Raw genomic sequence first — 19,794 nt, 5'->3', positions numbered from 1 at the left:
TCCAGGAGTGTTTTAAGATGCCACAGTCTTTAGGGGCATTAGGAGGAAAACCAAATAACGCCTATTATTTCATAGGATTCTTAGGTAAGAAAAGAGGAATCACAAGTAAGTCATCATGGGCTAGGGGAGGGTGGGCAGAAGGTCTGCACGGGAGACCAGGCAATTCCAGTTTTAGGGGGCCCTCACCTAGCCTGGAGATGCTGTGGCCTCTGGGCAGCTCATCTTGTCTCTGGCCTGGAGAGTAACGTTTACCTGTGCCTGACAGAGAGCAGATCCCCCTTCAGTGCCTCTGCTTCATTGCCTCTTGACAAGATGGTTCCGTGGCTGCTTTCCCACTGGACGGCCCCAAGGTCATAGCGTTGCTTCAGCACCTGTCTCTCTTTCCTGTGGCACCCAGGGTGGCAGGGCTTCACTCCCCTGGCCTTGCCGATACCCCTCTTACTGGGGCTCGGGCGTTCAGGCTAGGAGCCGTCCTCTGGCTTCCTAGGCTCATGCAGCTTGGGTTGCTAGCTTATTGTTCAGAGCCCTGACTCTGGTGAGAATAAGAGGAGGCGAAGACAGAGGTATCCCTTTCCTGATACTGGAGGCTAAGCCTTAAAACGACTAACCTCCTAATGTAGATCCTGATGAGCAGCCCGGCATTACCTGCCTCAGTAGATGCCTCTGGAAACCCAGCCACTCACTAGCTGTGACCAGAGACATTTAAGGCCCTTGGCACATGACGGGAGCTAGCCCGGTGCTTCTCAAACTTTAATGTGCACATGAATCACCTTGAGAGCCTATTATAATGTGGGTTCAGCAGTTCCGGGGTGGAGCCTGAGAGCCTGCATTTCTAACTAGGTAGTGCCGGTGCTGCTGGTGCCACACTTTGAGTACCAAGGGCCTAGACACCTGCTTAGTGCTGCAGAGTAAGGGAGTGATGCGTGAGGGAAATGGGATACGGGACACCTCTCGCAGGAGTGGGCTTCGAGGAAGCTATGAGCTTAGAGTGCAAGGGAGAGCCAGAGCAGGCGTGGGGAATGGCCTGAGGCACGTGCAGAGGACTGAGTGAGATGGGCTTGGTCACCTCCCCACTCATCTCCTCCTCGGGGTTTCATGGAGGTGGGGCGGGTGGAAACAGACCCAGCCCTGTATGTGGTCAGTCTCCCACTGGCTAGCTAGCTGTGTGCCAGCAGGAAAAGAGCGTCAGCTCTTTCAGTCTCAAGCTCCCTTTATGGAAGATAGGGCTGACCCCCAGCTCACCATGTTGTCCCCTCACAGGAAAGCACTCAGCAAAAAGAGCCAGCCTGACCCCAGCGCCTCTTTCCTCTGCTCGCTCTTTCTCTCTTTAAGGTAGGGTTTCTCCACAGTTGCTGGGGCTCTCTCGAATGCTGCCATCTACTGGTCTATCCTAAGAACTACAGCTTGATGGAACATTTGGAAAGTGGAGGCTTTTCTTTTTCTAAGTACAAACCCCAGTATTTAGAGTGTTATAAATTTAGATGTTCTCTGTTTCTAAACTTTTGGGTTCCTGTCAAAGAAAATGTAGCAAAAATATATTTCCTATTGTCCGTGCTTGAGGAAAAGGTGGAAACACTGGAAAATAATTTTGGAGGGATCTCAGTGAATCCTGGGCACCCTGGCCTCCTTTATCCCAAGTTACCCAGAGAGAATTTGCCAAGCTGGCATAGCCCTCCTGTTTCCTGAGGCCACTGGGTCGGGGAGACATTGGTGGAGTTGGACTACTTTTGAAAGAGGTGTGGGCAATCCTCAGTTCCCAAGACAGAGGTTTACATAGTGCCCATTTGCCCACTAATGTCCATAAATCCTTTGTTTAACCTTCACTTGAGGCTCCAAACTCCCCTCAACTCCCATTTTCTGACTTACCCCCTTACTATATTAGGCTCAGGTGGGGAGAGTCTGGATTGGCAGAATGTCTGAAGGGAGGGGACAGATGAGAACTGCCATTTTCTGAACAAGGGACTCTGCAGAGGGTTCTCTCTCAATCTCTCTTCCCCTCTTTCTCTCTCTCTCTCCATGTATAAAAATATATATATTTATATTACTTGTCATTATAATATATTGTTTCCTACGTTATATATAAATATATAATTTATATTATATAATATACAATTATATATTAAAACATATATACATGTATAGAGAGATATAGATGAATATCGATAGTTATGTAGAGATGTATAGCTTTAGATTGATTGATTGATAGAGTTAGCACAACACCTGAGGTAGAGATCATTATTTCCATTTATGCCTAGCGGAAGACTTAGAGGGGTTGTTTACTCAAGGTTACTGAGCTCAAAAGTAGCAAAGCCAGGATTCGATCCCAATTTGGCCGTCCCTGCCCACCACACCACATTGCTTCCCGAGTGCCCTCTTGCCCGGTGGGAAGCTGGGAGAAGCTCCTGGTGCACAGGACTATGGCCAGGGTGAGAGACTGGCTGGGAGATTTTTTTCTGCTTAGAATGTTTGTCCCCTGTGCTTTGGTGGAGGGTGCCACCTGGAGATCCGTCGCATGAGCCCAGTGTCTGCAGATGGTGGACCTGCCTGCCACTTCTTCTTGGGCCTCATTAGAGACCTTGATTTAGTCCCCATATCATTTCTAGGACTTTTTTTTTTTTTTTTGTGGTACGCGGGCCTCTCACTGCTGTGGCCTCTCCCGTTGCGGAGCACAGGCTCCGGACGCGCAGGCTCAGCCGCCATGGCTCACGGGCCCAGCCGCTCCGCGGCACGCGGGATCCTCCCGGACCGGGGCACGAACCCGTGTCCCCTGCATCGGCAGGCGGACTCTCAACCACTGCACCACAAGGCAAGCCCTCTCTAGGACTTTTTTGATCTACTGTATCTCTTTTAAGCACTCTCAGAAATAGGGCAGCCCACAGAGCTCCACTACACACACACACACACACACACACACACACACACACACACACACACACACACACACACACCCATGGGAAAGGGCCAGACTCAGAGAGGACACTGCTATTATTCCCAGTACCTTAACTCAAAACTGGCAGAACGCTTGGTCCTAATCCTGCTTTGGAGTCGCATTTTCTCATGCACAGCTTCCTTCTCCCCTTCCCTTTCTATGGTCTTAGGTAGGCTTTCCTCTAAACATCCTGGATGTTGCTCTTCATTGAGCCTTGAGGCTTTTTTGATATAACTGGTCTCACCCGCCTGTGGTCTGGGGGAATATGTACCTTGAGTTTCCTAAAGCAAGCCATATGGGGGCATTGATTTCCATATGCTCTTAAACATATATTTGTAGGAAAATCCTTTTGAGTCTCAGCAAGGTACATCTATGACTACCTTGCGTTTGTATTGTGTTTTAAGCAGTTCACAGAGGTGAGATCTTCTCATTCTGATAATACCCTGTGAGGTAACTGGAACAGACCCAGTGACCCCAGTTTAAAAGCAAGAAAATTAAGACAGAGTGAAGTGGTTTGTCCTAGGTCTGCGACAGAGATAAGTTAAACTTGGCATCAGACATCAGAAACACTCTTTGCCAACAGAAGCACTTAGATGTACGCAGAAGAATCCTGGGTGCCATTCCAGAGAGTGTCTTCGGGGTGTCCCTTCCCACCCCATCCTCCTGCCTCAGGCAGATCTCTCTCTTTGCTTGCTTAACCCAGTCTAGAACACAGAGGCCCAGATGGTTCTCAGGCCTGGACAGCGAGGTTGGGGTGACCCCTTAGGTACGTCAGCCTACTCGGTGTGCTGCTGATGAGCGTTAGAGGGACTCTCAACCCTTTGAACATTAGATAAAAGTAGAGATTTTATTATCCCATACTCCCCCCAGATCATTATTGGGCTAGACTTTTTCAATTTAATGAAGCAGCATTTTTCTCCAATTTGTAACGGTCGACCAATCTCAAAGTGAGTTTTCCCAGCAAGGCGTATGTGTACTGATATTACTGTGACCAAGGCAGTGCTTTCTGACAGGAATTACTGACTTGCTAACAATGACTAACTTGCTAGCGAATCAAGACCAGAAGTCAGCTCCCTGGTGTCTCACCCATGGCAGAGTCAGCATTCCCATTTCCTTTGGAGGCCAAGGCCTTTTTCCTTCCCAGATGTGCTCTTTGACCATAGGTCTAAGAACCAATGGTCTAGAGCAAGAGGCTTTCCAGTGTTGAAAGGGTCAGGAAGCTCCCTGATGGCACCTGGACTCATGGCTACTGCTGCTCACCGAGCCCGCCATGTCATCTGTGGTCGCTCATTCCTCCCTTTCCCCAAACCTGTGCCTTTCCACTTTTGGACTTGGGCTTTGAGGAGATATAAATGCTAGGGCAAGTCTTCGCATTGAATGATTGGCTTTGGGCGTGGGTGGCTTCCTTCAAGCATGGTCACCTTCCTTCAGGCTTTCTGTCATCTCATTCTCATTGTCACCAAGGGAGGGGTTAGGACAACCAGAGCGCCTCATCCCAAGGACAGCAGTGTGGCCAGGGCCGGTGGTTCTTCGAAGGTTAAGCATGTCTCATTCAAAACAGGTGATGAGCTCATTTTCCTGGACCCTCACACAACCCAGACCTTTGTTGACACTGAGGAGAACGGAACGGTTGACGACCAGACTTTCCATTGTCTGCAACCTCCACAGCGAATGAACATCCTGAACTTGGATCCTTCCGTAGCATTGGTGGGTATCTGAAGGTTGGGTGGCCCAAGAGACACAACGCTGCCCTATCACAGTTTGGCTTCCTGGAAGTTATCCAGGTTGTTAGGTAGGGCGGCAAAAGAATGTTCGCTCCCCACCCCCACGAGAGGTAGTGTCGTGTGGTGTAGTGGGGAAGGAATGGGCCCTGAAGCCGAGTTAGGATCGAAGCCGCTTACCAGCCATGGACTTAGGGGGAGTCCCTTAACTTTTCTGAGCTTTGGCCTTCTCATCTCTCCAGTGGGCAAAACGGTAGTTCCTTCCTTGCATGGCTGTATGAGTACACTATGTGTAAGGCACATAGCACAGTGCCTGGCGTGTTGTAAGCATTCTAGAAATGTTAGTCACGACCAGTGTTACCATCTTTCCCCCTTTTCCTTCTTGCCCTCTAAATATTGCTATCCGGGCACCGGGAATAAGGTGAGACATAGGGAAGGAGGGATAAGGAGGCAAGACCTCCTGGGTGGACAATGTCCATTCCTCTGGGCACACAATCCAGGAAGCTGCAGGCTTTCCCCTGCTGGAAATATGACTGCCGTCCACACATGGAAGGGACAGCTGCCTGGGAAGTAGCCAGTTGTTCTGAGGTCTGTCTGCATCCTCTCTACCAGTTTAACCCGATTGTTGGAGGGCCAGTGATGGAGAGCTGACAGAGTCCTCCTCTTGTTTTGGACCATTCTTTTAGTGCTGTAGGATGGTTCTGAGGATGGGGAAGGAGGCTGATGGTTCTCTTTATTCCTTTTTTTTTTTTTTAACCACCAGGGACGTCCCTGACTTTTTTTTTTTGAATTTTATTTGATTTGATTTTTTATACAGCGGGTTCTCATTAGTTATCCATTTTATACACATTAGTGTATATATATATATCAATGCCAATCTCCCAATTCATCACACCACCACCTCTTTATTCTAAAAGATAATTTCCTTAAGGTCAAAGCCACCTTGTTAAGTAATGCCTCTAGCTAAAAGTACTATTTGGCTTTTGTTTGCTGGTTTTAACGGATCATTTTTTATACGTAGGTATATTTGTGCACTGAATGTAATGGAAGTAACCCTGTGCTTTGGAGATTGGTTTTCAAGTTACTATATCTCACCGTGTGAAGGGAGAGAAAGGGACAGGGTAAAAGGGAAAGGGACAGAATAAGAGAAAGAGGCAGAGAGAGAGAGAAAATATGAAGATGAATGAGCAGATGTGTGTGTCCAAGTGAGGCACTGATCTAGAAGAGAGATAAGCTCAGACACTCTTCCTCCTTGTTGCTGGGAGGACACATCCAAAGGAAGTGGCCCACATCCTACTTCACAACTCCGGGCCAATGGCTCCATCTTGCAATACAAAGGGCCTGCCTGGGTGCCCCTGACCAGTTCTAAGTTGTCTTCTTTTGCTTTCCCCCAAGGGATTTTTCTGCAAAGAAGAAAAAGACTTTGATAGCTGGTGTAGCCTTGTTCAGAAGGTAAAGATGTATGTTTTTCTTAGTCTTAAAAAACAAGTGTTATTCAATATAATTCCTTTTCAAGATGGTTTTTCATAGTAACATAAATCCAGCCTGATATGACTTTATTGCAAAAGAAAGAAACTAGGATGTGGGGAATTGTACATAACTTTGGGGAAACTAAAGGAAAACTTTGGTTTGCAATATGCTTAGTGTGTCAGGTGAGCGATATTTTTAACTACTGAATGTTCCATCTCATTGAGCCCGTGAGTCAATGAAATATTCAACTAATATTCTACCATTTTAACTTAAAAATGCCAATTTCATATAGCTCAGCCTAAATTCTTCCTTACTCTGTTTGTAACACTGAGATGGTTGAAGAAGCCAAACTACTTTTCTATTTGTTTCGTGTCCATTTACAGTTTAATGTGTTCCATTATGGTTTAAGGGGCTTGCCTTTCTATTAACTGTCTTATTTATATAAAATATAGGCACACTGCCACTTAAAGCAAACACAGTTTGCAGAAATCTGTGTAAATACGAAAGCAAGTTATTCTTTCTTTTTGGCATTTTATGTCAGAGGGTATTTATCATTTTGCTGGCTCACAACTTTTGTATCTGCCTCCCTCATCCTTTGCTTCTAACACATGCCAATTATGTGGAAGATATTGATCAACTCTTATTGAAAGAATGAGGGGAGATCATAGGGAGTAGTTTAAAGAGCCCTGGATGGGGTGGCAGGAGACATCATGTTCTCTTATCTGCAAAACAGAGGGGTTGGAGAGATGGGATCTCAGAGCCTCTTGTAAGTGTAAGGAGGGAAGATTTTTCTTCGCAGGTGAACAAATAATTAACACTAAAGTCCCCAGCTGAATCTGAAACCGCAGTTAATAATTGGCTGAGACATAATGGAGAATTATTTTCTAAAGGCATTACTTACATTTCAGAATGCCACAAAACTGTATATCACATTTAACGTTAGAAAGAAAATTTTCTGATAAGACTATGCTATTTAAATTAGGACATATATCATACATCTTGGATTGAAACTGAAACCATGCCAACATGTACCAATATTCTTTGGGGGCAGATTTAACTTGACTAACCAACATTTCTTTGGAGCCAACACTTCAGGAACATCTCACCCCTAAATTGAGTTGGTCCCATGCAACTGGCGTAAGACCTCATGATGGAGCATGGGCAGTGAGTACTGGCCTTCCATCAGATCCTCCCTCCAGCGTCCTTCCTTCCTGGCCAACAGTATCTAGAATTGAAGAGAGCTGGGTCTTCAGACGGGTCAAGTAGAGGATGGGTGTATTTGCTAAGCCTTTGCTTTCACCTTTCAACAGCCAGGCCACTCTCTTAGGGTTTGGAGTCATATACTGCCAACTGGGCAGATATGTAGTGACTCTGCAGTGTTTACAACTGTTTCTATGTCTCCTCAGGAAATTCTAAAGGAAAATTTAAGGATGTTTGAATTAGTTCAGAAACATCCATCACACTGGCCTCCCTTTGTTCCTCCAGCCAAGCCAGAAGTGACAACCACGGGGGCAGGTAAGCTGTTGTTCAGAAGCTCTCTGGCCAGCAGACCCATGGATAGCAGTTGCTTTTTGTTTTTTTTTTTTTTTTTGCTGTACTCGGGTCTCTCACTGTTGTGGCCTCTCCCGTTGCGGAGCACAGGCTCCGGACGCGCAGGCTCAGCGGCCACAGCTCATGGGCCTAGCCGCTCCACGGCATGTGGTATCTTCCCGGACCGGGGCACGAACCCGTGTCCCCTGCATCGGCAGGCGGACTCTCAACCACTGTGCCACCAGGGAAGGCCTAGCAGTTGTTTTATGAGACAGAAGCAATTGTGCGTCATGTTTTCTGTGGAAATGAAAAATTTCTACTCAGCTGCACTGATCAAGGAATGGTGCTTCTTCTGATGAACTAATATTTACCAATTTCAAAGAATGATAGTAAAAAAAAATGAGCTCCGTGTAAAAGTTCCATACAAAATCAAAATGACTAGAATTTCTTTTTTTCATGGTCTGGTTCAGAAGACAAATCAGAGGCCATGGGTAATTCAAAAGGTACCTTGAAGGTCTCACAGAGCCTCAACTTCATCACTTTGATTAGGACTGTGTAACAAGTCCAGTTAGTTTGATTCTTTTTTTTTTAATTGAAGTATAGTTGATTTACAATGTTGTGTTAGTTTCAGGTGTACAGTAAGAGATTCAGTTATATATGTACTTTTTCAGTTTCTTTTCCATTATAGGTTATTATAAGATATTAAATATAGTTCCCTGTGCTATATAGTAGGTCCTTGTTTATCTATTTTATATATAGTAGTATGTATCTGTTAACCCCAAACTCCTAATTTATCCCTCCCCGCCCCTTTCCTTTTGGTAACCATAAATTTGTTTTCTATGTCTGTGAGTCTGTTTCTGTTTTGTAAATAAGTTCATTTGTATAATTTTTTTAGATTCCACATATAAGTGATATCATATGGTATTTACCTTTCTCTGACTTACCTCACTTAGTGTGATAATCTCTAGGTCCATCCATGTTGCTGCAAATGGCATTATTTCATTATTTTTTATGGCTGAGTAATATTCCATTGTGTGTGTGTGTGTGTGTGTGTGTGTGTGTGTGTGTGTATCTCACATCTTCTTTACCCATTCACCTGTAGATGGGCATTTAGGTTGCTTCCATGTCTTGGCTATTGTAAATAGTGCTGCCATGAACATTGGGGTACATGTATCTTTTCAAATTAGAGTTTTTGTCTTTTCGGGATATATGCCCAGGAGTGGAATTGCTGGGTCATGTGGTAGTTCTATTTTAGTTTTTTAAGGAGCCTCCATTACTGTTCTCCATAGTGGCCACACCAATTTCCATTCCCAGCAACAGTGTAAGAGGGTTCCCTTTTCTCCACACCCTCTCCAGCATTTATTATTCGTAGACTTTTTGATGATGCCCATTCTAACTGGTGTGAGGTGATACATCATTGTAGTTTTGATTTGCATTTCTCTAATAATTAGTGATGTTGAGCATCTTTTCATGGGCCTGTTGGCCATTTGTATGTCTTCTTTGGAGAAATGTCTATATAGGTCTTCTGCCTATTTTTTGATTGGGTTGTTTGTTTTTTTGCTATTGAGCTGTATGAGCTGTTTGTGTATTTGAAAATTAATCCCTTGTCCGTCACATCATTTGCAAATATTTTCTCCCAGTCCATAGGCTGTCTTTTCATTTTTTAAAATGATTTCCTTTGCTGTGCAAATGTTTTCAAGTTTAATTAGGGCCCATTTGTTTATTTTTGCTTTTGTTTCCATTACTCTAGGAGACGGATCCAAAAAAATATTGCTGCAATTTATGTCAAGGAATGCTCTGCCAATGTTTTCTGCTGGGAGTTTTATAGTATCTGGTCTTACATTTAGGTCTTTAATCCATATACTCAAATCCATTTTGAGTTTATTTTTGGATATGGTGTTAGAGAATATTCTGATTTCATTCTTTTACATGTAGCTGTCCAATTTTCCCAGCGCCATTTATTGAAGAGACTGTCTTTTCTCCACTGTATATTCTTGCCTGCTTTGTCGTAGATTAATTGATGATAAGTGCATGGGTTTATTTCTGGGCTTTCTATCCTGTTCCATTGATCTATGCATCTGTTTTTGTGCCAGTACCATGCTGTTTTGATGACTGTAGCTTTGTAGTATAGTCTGAAGTCAGGAAGCTTGATTCCTCCAGATTTGTTTTTCTTTCTCAAGATGGCTTTGGCTATTTGTAGTCTTTTGTGTTTCCATACAAATTGTAAAAATGTTTGTTCTAGTTTTGTGAAAAATGCCATTGGTAATTTGATAGGGATTGCATTGAATCTGTAGATTGCCTTGGGTAGTATGGTCTCTTTAGCAATATTAATTCTTCCAATCCAAGAACATGGCATATCTTTCCATCTGTTTGTGTCATCTTCAGTTTCTTTCATCAGTGTCTTATAGTTTTTGGAGTACCGGTCTTTTGCCTCCTTAGGTAGGTTGATTCCTAGGTATTTTATTCTTTTTGATGTGATAGTAAGTGGGATTGTTTCCTTAATTTCTCTTTCTGATAGTTCATTGTTAGTGTATAGAAATGCAACAGATTTCTGTATATTAATCTTGTACCCTGCAACTATACCATATTCATTGATGAGCTTTAGTAGTTTTCTGGTGGCATCTTTAGGATTTTCTGTGTATAGTATCGTGTCATCTGCAAGCAGTGACCGTTTTACTTCTTTCTTTCCAATTTGGATTCCTTTTATTTCTTTTTCTTCTCTGATTGCTGTGGCTTGGATTGCCAAAACTATGTTGAGTAAAAGTGGTGAGAGTGGACATCCTTGTCTTCTTCCTGATATTAGAGGGAATGCTTTCAGCTTCTTACTGTTGAGTAAGATGTTTAGCTGTGAGTTTGTCATATATGGGCTTTATTATGTTAAGGTATGTTTCTTCTATGCCCACTTTCTGGAGAGTTTTTATCATAAATTGATGTTGACTTTAATCAAAAGCTTTTTCTGTATCTATTGAGATGATCGTATGGTTTTTATTCTTCAATTTGTTAATGTGGTGTATCACATTGATTTGAAGATATTGAAAAATCCTTGCATCCCTGGGATAAATCCCACTTGATCATGGTGTGTGATCCTTATAATACATTGTTGGAGTCAGTTTTTTGTTGGAGTCAGTTTTTAGTATTTTGTTGAGGATTTTTGCATCTATGTTCATCAGTGATATTGGCCTGTAATTTTCTTATTTTTTGAGATATCTTTGTTCTGTTTTGGTATCTGGGTGATAGTGGCCTCATGGAATGAGTTTGGAAGTGTTCCTTCCTCTGCACTTTTTTGGAATAGTTTGAGAAGGATAGCTGTTAACTCTTGTCTAAATGTTTGGTAGAATTCATCTGTGATGCCATCTGGTCCTGGTCTTTTGTTTGTGGGGAGTTTTTAAATTACTGATTCAATTTCAGTACTGGTAATTGGTCTGTTCATAGTTTCTATTTCTTCCTGGTTCAGTCTTGGGAGATAGTACCTTTCTAAGAATTTTTCCATTTCTTCTAGGCTGTTCATTTTATTGCCGTATAGTTGCTCATAGTAGTTTCTTATGATCCTTCGTATTTCTGTGGTGTTGGTTTTAGCTTCTCTTTTTTCACTTCTGATTTTATTGATTTGGGCCCTCTCCCTTTTTTTCTTGATGAGTTTGGCTAAAGGTTTATCAATTTTGTTTTTCAAAGAACCAGCTCGTCGTTTCATTTACTTCTATTGTTTCTTTAGTCTCTATTTTATTTCTGCTCTGACCTTAATGATTTCTTTCCTTCTACTAACTTGGGGTTTTGTTTGTTCTTCTTTCTCTAACCTGTTTTAGGTGTCAGGTTATGTTGTTTGAGATTTTTCTTGTTTCCTGAGGTAAGCTTCTATCGCTATAAACTTCCTTCTTAGAACTGCTTTTGCTGCATCCCATAGGTTTTGGATCATCATGTTTTCATTTTCATTTGTCTCTAGGTATATTTTAATTTCATCTTTGATTTCTTCAGTGATCCATTGGTTGTTTAGTAGCATATTGTTTAGCCTCCACATGTTTGTGTTTTTTGCAGTTTTTTTTTTTTTTTGTAGTTGATTCCTAATCTCATAGTGTTGTGGTTAGAAAAGATGCTTGATATGACTTCAGTTTTCTTAAATTTACCAAGGCTTGTTTTATGGCCTGGCATGTAATCTATCCTGGAGAATGTTCCATGTGCACTTGAAAATAATGTGTATTCTGCCGCTTTCGGATGGAATGCTCTACAAGTATCAAGTTCATTTAGTCTAATGTGTTATTTAAGACCTGTGTTTACTTATTGATATTCTGTCTGGATGATCCATCCATTGATGTGAGTGGGGTGTTAAAGTCCCCTACTATTATTGTGCTACTGTCAATTTCTCCTTTTATATCTGTTAATATTTACCTTGTATATTGAGGTGCTCCTATGTTGGGTGCATATATATTTACAATTGTTATATCCTCTTCTTGGATTGGTCCCTTGATCATTATGTGGTGTCCTTCTTTGTCTCCTGTAACAGTCTTTATTTTAAAGTCTATTTTGTCTGATATGAGTATTGCTACTTTGGCTTTCTTTTGATTTCCATTTGCATGGAATACCTTTTTCTATCCCCTTACCTTCAGTCTGTATGTGTCTCTAGATCTGAAGTGAGTCTCTTGTAGGCAGCATATATACAGGTCTTGTTTTTGTATCCATTCAGCCAGTCTATGTCTTTTGGTTGGAGCATTTAATCCATTTACGTTTAAGGTAATTATAGATATGTATGTTCTTATTGCCATTTTGTTAATTGTTTTGGATTTGTTTTTATAGGTCTTTTATTCCCTTTTCTTCTTTTGTTCTCTTCTCTTGTGATTTGATAACTACCTTTAGTGTTATGTTTGGATTCCTTTTTCTTTTTTGTGTGTATATCTATTATAGGTTTTTGGTTTGCAGTTACTATGAGGTTTTTGTTTAACAGTCTCTATATAAATGTGATTGTTTAAGTTGCTGATCTCTTAATTTCAAGTGCATTTTAAATACCCTGTATTTGTACTCTCCTCCGCTCACGATTACAGTTTTTGATATCATATTTTACATCTGATTGTTTTCTGTATCCTTTAACTGCTTATTGTGGATACAGCTGACTTTACAAGTTTTGTCTTTTAACCTCCCTACTAGTTTTGTCTGTGTATTATATACTACCTTTATTTGTCTTTACTAGTGAGCTTTTTCATTTTATAATTTTCTTGTTTCTGGTTGTGGCCTTTTCTTTTTCACCCAGAGAAGTTCCTTTAATATTTATTGTAAAGCTGGTTTGGTGGTGCTGAATTCGTTGAGCTTTTGCTTGTCTGTAAAGCTTTTGGTTTCTCTTAAGGAGAGCCTTGCTGGGTAGAGTATTCTTGGTTGTAGGTTTTTCCTTTTCATCACTTTAAATATACTGTGTCACTCCCTTCTGGCCTGCAGAGTTTCTGCTGAAAAATCAGCTGATAGTCTTATGGGAGTTCCCTTGTATATTATTTGTTGCTTTTCTCTTGATGCTTTTAGTATTCTCTCTTTATCTTTAATTTTTGTAAGTTTGATTACGGTGTGTCTTGGTGTGTTTCTCTTTGCGTTCATCCTATATGGGACTCTGTGCTTCTTGGACTTGGGTGCCTGTTTCCTTTCCCAGGTTAGGGAAGTTTTTAGCTATTATCTCTTCAAATATTTTCTCAGGCCCTTTGTCTCTCTCTTCTTCTGGGACCCCTATAATGCAAATATTAGTGCACTTGGTGTTGTCCCAGAGATCTCTTAAACTGTCCTCATTTCTTTTCATTCTTTTTCTCTTTTTTCTGTTCAGCTGCAGTGGTTTCCATTACTCTGTCTTCCTGCACACTGGTGCATTCTTCTGTATCATTTGGTCTACTATTGATTCCTTCTAGTGTATTTTTCATTTCGGTCATTGTACTCTCCATCTCTGTTTGGTTGTTCTTTGTATTTTCTCTTTGTTAAAAACTAGCTTCTCATTCTGTGCATCCATTCTCCTCCCGAGTTCTTTGATCATCTTTACGACCATTACTCTGAACTCTTTCTTGGGTAGATTGCCTATCTCCACTTCACTTCGTTCTTTTTCTGGGGTTTTATCTTGTTCCTTTGTCTGGAACCTATTCCTCTGCCGCCTCATTTTGTCTAAGTTGCTATCTGTATTTTTATGTCTGTGGTAGGTTAGTTATGTTTCTCAACCTTGGAGAAGTGGCCCTCTGTAGGAGGCATCCTATGTGTTCCAGCAGTGCACTCCTCTCTTGTCACCCAAGCTATATGCTCTAGGTGTTCCCCCTAAGAGGGCTGTTTGGTTCCTTCTGTTGTGGTGGGCTGACTATGTGGGTGGTCTGCTAGGCTTAGTTGGCTTCTAGTCTGGTTGGTTGCCAGGCCCTGCCTTGTGCAGATGCTGCTGGTTGCTATTTAGTGGGGCCTGGTCACGAGGTGGCTGGTTGTGGAATCCAAGGGGGCCCTGGAGCTAGTGCTGGCTCGCTGGTGGCCGGAGTCAGGGTCCTGAAGCCTCTGGGGCTGTTGCCCAACTACTGGCAGGGGTTAGTGCTGGATTACTGGCAGGCAGAGCTGCTTCCTGGAGTGTGGCTCCTGGGCCCAGGGATCCCAGAGCTCATTTCAGATCACTGGTAAGGGGGGGCTGGTTTCTGATACAGTTGGGTATGGGGTCTTGGGTGTCCCTGAGGTTGCAGTGGCCTGCTAGTTGGCAGGGTCAGGGGCCAGCTGGTCCCAGGATAGGGTCTCTGGCCTGTGTTGTGGGATTGTAGTTTTCTTGCTTCTGGTGTCTGCCCCCTGGTGGGTGAGCCTGCTTTAGAGTCTTGTTCAGGATTCCTTGTGGGAGGGGCCAGGGCCTGCCCACTGGTGCGTGGAGCTGGGTCTTGGCCCTCAGATGGGCAGGGCCATGTCTAGGGGCTTGTCTGGAGGCCGTGGGTCAGGACTTCTTTAGGCAGCCTGTCTGCTGATGGGTGGGGCTGTGTCTCTGCCCAATTGGTTGTTTGGCCTGAGGTGTCCCAGCACTGGAGCCTATAGGCTGTCGGGTGGGGCCAGGTCTTGGCACTAATGATCCAACATGTCGGCCACCAGGAGTGTTCATGTAGTTGAATGTTCCCCAGTATGTCTGCCACCAGGGTGTATGTGCCCCGGGTGAGCTTCAGCCACCCCCCCCCCCGCCTCTCCAGGAGAGTCTCCAGGCCCAGCAGATAGGTCTGGCCTAGGCTCCTATCAAATCACTGCTTTTGTCCTGGGTCCCAGTGCACATGAGATTTTTGTGTGTGCCCTTTAAGAGTGTAGTCTGTATTTCCCCCAGTCCTGTGGGGTTCCTGCAGTAAAGCCCCACTGGCCTTCAAAGCCAACTGCTCTGGGGGCTCCTCCCCCCAGTGCCAGACCCCCAGGCTGGGGAGCCTGATGTGGGGCTCAGAACTCTCACTCCTGTGGGAGAACTTCTGTGATATAATTATTCTCCAGTTTGTGGGTCGCCCACCCTGGGGGTATGGGATTTGATTATATCGCGAGTCTGCCCCTCCTACCCGTCATGTTGTGGATCCTTCTTTATGACTTTAGTTGTAGAAGATCATTTCTGGTAGGTTCCAGTCTTTTTCATCAATGGTTATTCTGCAGATAGTTGTTATTTTGGTGTGCTCATGAGAGCAGATGAGCTCAGGGTCTTTCTACTCCCACATCTTGGCCCTTAAACCTATTTTGATTCTTTATAGAGAATTGCTAATACTCAGCAGTGGTCCCACCTATAAGTCTCCTCTACACAAACTTTTCTGTAGCAAAGCAATTAAAAATGCATGGTCTTGGGGCTTCCCTGGTGGCGCAGTGGTTGAGAGTCCGCCTGCCGATGCAGGGGACACGGGTTCGTGTCCCGGTCTGGGAAGATCCCACATGCCGTGGAGCGGCTGGGCCCATGAGCCATGGCCACTGAGCCTGCGCGTCGGAGCCTGTGCTCCGCAACGAGAGAGGCCACAACAGTGAGAGGCCCGCATAACGCAAAAGAAAAAAAAAATGCATGGTCTTAACTACTGAGTAACTTATTGACCGCTTGAGACAAAGTGTCAAGCTTTTTTCTTCCTCTTTTCTGTATTGTGATAGAATTCATCGACTCTACTGAACAACTAGAGGAGTTTGACCTGGAGGAAGATTTCGAGATTCTGAGCATATAGAATAGTGGGAACTCACCTTGGAGATCTGTCTTCCATCTGGCACCAGAAGAACATGAATTCATCACAAAAAACTTTTCTAGTCAGCAAGTGCCTGATATGCCAACAGCATACAAACTTGATAGCAATCATGACTGAGCCAATCACCTTTTCTCAGAAAAAAACACACAAGTGAACAATATACCCCTTCCCCAGAAAGAACTAAAACAATCATGGAATCTAGGAGCAGAAAGATTAGGAGTCGTCTCTTGCACTTCCCAGCTTCTTACATGGCCACAGCGAATCTTCAGCTACTGAAATGAGGAGGTGGATGTCTGGAAGATAGACAGCAACTCCCACCTTGCTTCCAGCACCAGCAGATGAGAGATGGTTACCCTGTGCTTCTTCACCCTTTCAGGTTAGACCTCTCTGGGCTAAATACTAAGAAGCAACCTGTTCTCTTGCTCTAATAATAAAGTGATAATCGTATCAGGGAAAAAAAGTTCTTGTTAAATTATTTGAACATGTGTTTAAATAATTATAATTGATCTCAAAAAGTGTGTCAAAGACATTACATCAAATGTATACTTATTGATCTCCTTCCCATTTGCGAGAACCTTAACTATTTGATGCGTCACTGTCCCCATCTTTACTGATACTTTTGTCAGATGGTCACCCTGTCCTTAAATCATTATCATTTAAATCAGGGGTCTGCAGACTTTTTCTGTCAAGGGTCAGATAGGAAATGTTTTAGGCTCTGAAGACCACATAGTGTCTGTCACAGCTCCTCATCTCTGCTGGTGAAACCCCAAGACAGCCATAGACAATGTGCATGCACATGAGCCTGGCCGTAATCCAATAAAACTTTATTTACAAAAACAGGCAGAGGGCTGGATTTAGCCCACAGGCTGTAGTTTGCTAATCACTGACTTAAATTGTTGATTTTTGTTTGGGAAATTAAAAATTGTGTTTGAATTTGACTCCATTTTGCTTGACAGTCATAACTGGAAATAATTATTCATGTGGTGACATTAATCTGTGCATCAAATACAATTCCAAACCATTTCAGGACTAGCAAGCAACATACTAAATTTGAAAGCTCATATTCGTCAAATTGGCTTTGCTAACCACTCTCTTGTGTGGATGCACCTCGTGTCCCAGTGCTATCTTCCCCTTTTCCTCTCCTTGTCTTCTTAACCTATGCATTTCACCTCCATGCTCAACCAAGCCCCCAGGAAGGCCAGCAACTGCGGTTTGAAAGCTAGCACCAAACCAAGGTGGGTTTTTTGGTGTGGTATATTTAGGAATATTTGAACACTTGTTTCCTTAGATTCCATTTTTTTCTTTTCCAGTAGATAATATATTCCAGCGGTTCAGAATTCGAAAGGTGCAAAATGGTATTCAGTGAAATGTCTCTCCCTCCCACAGGTCAGTTCTCTTTCCTGAACACTCCCAATGTTATTAATTTCTTCTTTAACCTTCCAGAGGATATATTTTATGCATATACAAATATATGCACATATATCTTAGATTTGATTTTAATGACTAAAATTTCTCTCCATTTTTTTTTTTTTTGGCGGTATGCGGACCTCTCACTGTTACGGCCTCTCCCGTTGCGGAGCACAGGCTCCGGACGCACAGGCTCAGCAGCCATGGCTCACAGGCCCAGCCGCTCCGCGGCACGTGGGATATTCCCGGACCAGGGCACGAACCCGTGTCCCCTGCATCGGCAGGCGGACTCTCAACCACTGCGCCACCAGGGAGGCCCTAAAATTTCTCTACTTTTGATTTATCTATAAATGATCCTGAGGCCCCAGAAACATGGAAATTCCTTTCTTGAACTCTAGCGTGTGATGGGGCTAAAGACAGTTGTAGGCTTATCTTGAAGCATGGTGTGGATTTGTTGCCTGTTGGAAGACATTATCGACCCTTGACTTCAATTGTATTTTTCCGTGTCTCAGTGTTTGTTTTGTTATAAAGCTCGACTTGCAGTGACAGGAACCCCCTTGGCTCTGAGGGGGGCTTATGAATTTCAGTGAGATGGACTTTAGAAAAGTTTTCATCAAAGAAAGAATGTCAAAGGAGTCAAATGTTCATATTGGATTCCTTTTATTTGCAATGTACAAAGCTGACACCATCCTTATTACTGAGGAGGTGAAGTTAACAATAGTTCAGGTTATACTGATTATGCTTTGTCTGTGTTGGCACAGTTTACATAATATTTAAGGAAACAGAATCACCTGGAAGGAATTGCCTCATGTCAACATAGCTAAGTGTTCTGGGAAACTGATAATTAAAGGAAATGGTTAAAACAAATCCCCCTAAACAGAATATACTTTACAGTCTACTCAGGCTTGCTTTGGGTCTGCTAACTGCTAAAGAGAGGACTGTACTAGATTTTTATGAGGCTTTAAAAACATATCAGAATGGTTTAACAGGCTACCTGTGAAAGAACAACTGGATGGACATTTTAATGGAAAGTCTCTCACAGCCTCAAAATGCAAAGGAACCAACACTGCAGTGTCGAGTTGCCACACTGCACACATCTGTATGGCATTTGGAATAAACAGGGGCTTCTGAGAAATTGGGACAAGGGATTTTCCTTTTTGTTCCTGGAGTCAAAAGCAAAATTCACACCTCCTTACCCATCCTCCCCTCTCCCCCCGGTCCGGGAGGAAGGGCTGCGGTTCTCATTTCCCTTTATGGGTCTGACCACATCTGGTGCATCCTCTGCTCTACTCTGAACCAGGCCAAGTCTGCTGCCTGTGGCTGGGGAGGGAGCCGGCAAGGAGGAAGTGACTTGTCTACGACCATGTGAAGTTCCTGGGCACCTCTCGGCTGCTGGTCTTCCAGTGTCCCTAAGCAGTCTGGGGCCCAGTCGTGCTGACTCTCGAAGGGGTCAGAGCTCACCCCGGGACACTGGCTGGCATCTTATTCCAGCTCTGCTGCCTGCCTAGACACAGTGGGTCTCTGGGAAGAGGTGAGAGCTTGCCCTGTGCGGGCTTGAGCCATCCATAATGTTGAGCCAGAGAAATTTTTTTCACGTGGAGACACTGGGTTCTAGTTTAAGCCAAATGATGTGCGGTGACCTCTGGACATAATGAAATGACTCCTTTAGCTCTCACGAAGAGCTTTCTGATCAAGAGAGTGAGGAAAGCTAGCATTCTAAGAAAGTGGTGGCCCAGCAGTTCTTTCTGAGGTAGCCAAGAAGAGTCACACAAACTGTAGCACCGAAATGGGACAGCAGATCTCAGCAGGGTGGGCTCACCCATGGGGCCTGAGGGTGGAGGTGACCAGTGTCCAGTAGTCCAGCCCAAACGAGACTCCAATGTACAACTTGACAGATGGGCAAAAGGGCTTGGCCTTCCTTCTTCAGACCGTTCAGGTTTGTGAGGTGACCGTTGTGCGGGGCAGGGGAGGGCAAGGGGCAGAGTGGCAGGTGCCACCCTACACGCTTTTCATACACACCTGGCAGCGGCTGACCCGGGTGTGGAGCTGCCCGGCTTTCAGCGTCTCAGATACCGGCTCCTCCCCAAACTGCTCCCTCTCTTCCACCGTCGTCAGCCAGAAACTGTACTTGTTGGCAAAGTAGTGGCAGGTGCCGCGGGCACCACTGCACTCGATGAAAGGAGTGGCTCGGAAATCCTCTAGGCAGGAGCCAGGGGAGACCAGGGACTGGCCCCCGCCCTCAGCGCCGGCGGCCGTGTGCTGAAACAGATGGGCGGTGGCTGTGAACTGGTCACCTTGGGAGGTGATGGACTCCGCTGCTCCGTCTCTCAGCTCTGGTCTCTCGGCTCAGCCCCCCCCTGTCTGGCCAGCGGACCAATAGCTATGTTTTAGGACGGGGGGCGCTCGTCCTCCCTTGTCTCAGCCTCAGAGCCAGGAGCGCCCCCTCCAAGCTCTCTAGGGCCCTCCTAACCCACGGCTCCTGGGCTGCGGCTGCATCCCAGCCAGTATTTCCCAAACTGCTGCCGTCCCGCCGAGTCCAGGGTGTGTTAGGTGCCCCCCGAACATTTCCACT

The 19,794-nt window shown here is 44.2% G+C and overlaps 2 protein-coding genes across 6 annotated transcripts in view; one reads left to right on the top strand and one right to left on the bottom strand.

Annotated features, from left to right (window-relative positions):
- The window catches only part of ATG4A (autophagy related 4A cysteine peptidase), a 66,658-nt gene extending 49,905 nt beyond the window's left edge, over positions 1-16,753 (top strand). For 4 of the 5 annotated variants that reach the window (XM_067723135.1, XM_067723138.1, XM_067723139.1 and 1 more), the window contains 5 exons: positions 6-84; positions 4,491-4,636; positions 6,046-6,102; positions 7,527-7,635; positions 15,727-16,753. In XM_067723135.1, the coding sequence (XP_067579236.1) occupies positions 6-84; positions 4,491-4,636; positions 6,046-6,102; positions 7,527-7,635; positions 15,727-15,797 (462 nt within the window). In that variant the 3' untranslated portion in view covers positions 15,798-16,753. The remainder of the gene's footprint in view (positions 1-5; positions 85-4,490; positions 4,637-6,045; positions 6,103-7,526; positions 7,636-15,726) is intronic. The other variant, XM_067723137.1, reaches the window with a different exon arrangement.
- Positions 16,754-17,865: 1,112 nt separating this feature from the next.
- Positions 17,866-19,794, bottom strand: part of COL4A6 (collagen type IV alpha 6 chain) — a 159,656-nt gene continuing 157,727 nt past the window's right edge. The window contains exon 45 of the mRNA XM_067722692.1: positions 17,866-19,481. Coding sequence (XP_067578793.1) covers positions 19,221-19,481 — 261 coding nt within the window. The 3' untranslated portion in view covers positions 17,866-19,220. The remainder of the gene's footprint in view (positions 19,482-19,794) is intronic.

This window comes from Pseudorca crassidens, chromosome X (assembly GCF_039906515.1).
Source record: "Pseudorca crassidens isolate mPseCra1 chromosome X, mPseCra1.hap1, whole genome shotgun sequence".
NCBI classification, from domain to species: Eukaryota; Metazoa; Chordata; class Mammalia; order Artiodactyla; family Delphinidae; genus Pseudorca; species Pseudorca crassidens.
The sequence above is the reverse complement of the archived record's forward strand: the minus strand, read 5'-3'. Positions and strand labels throughout refer to the sequence as shown.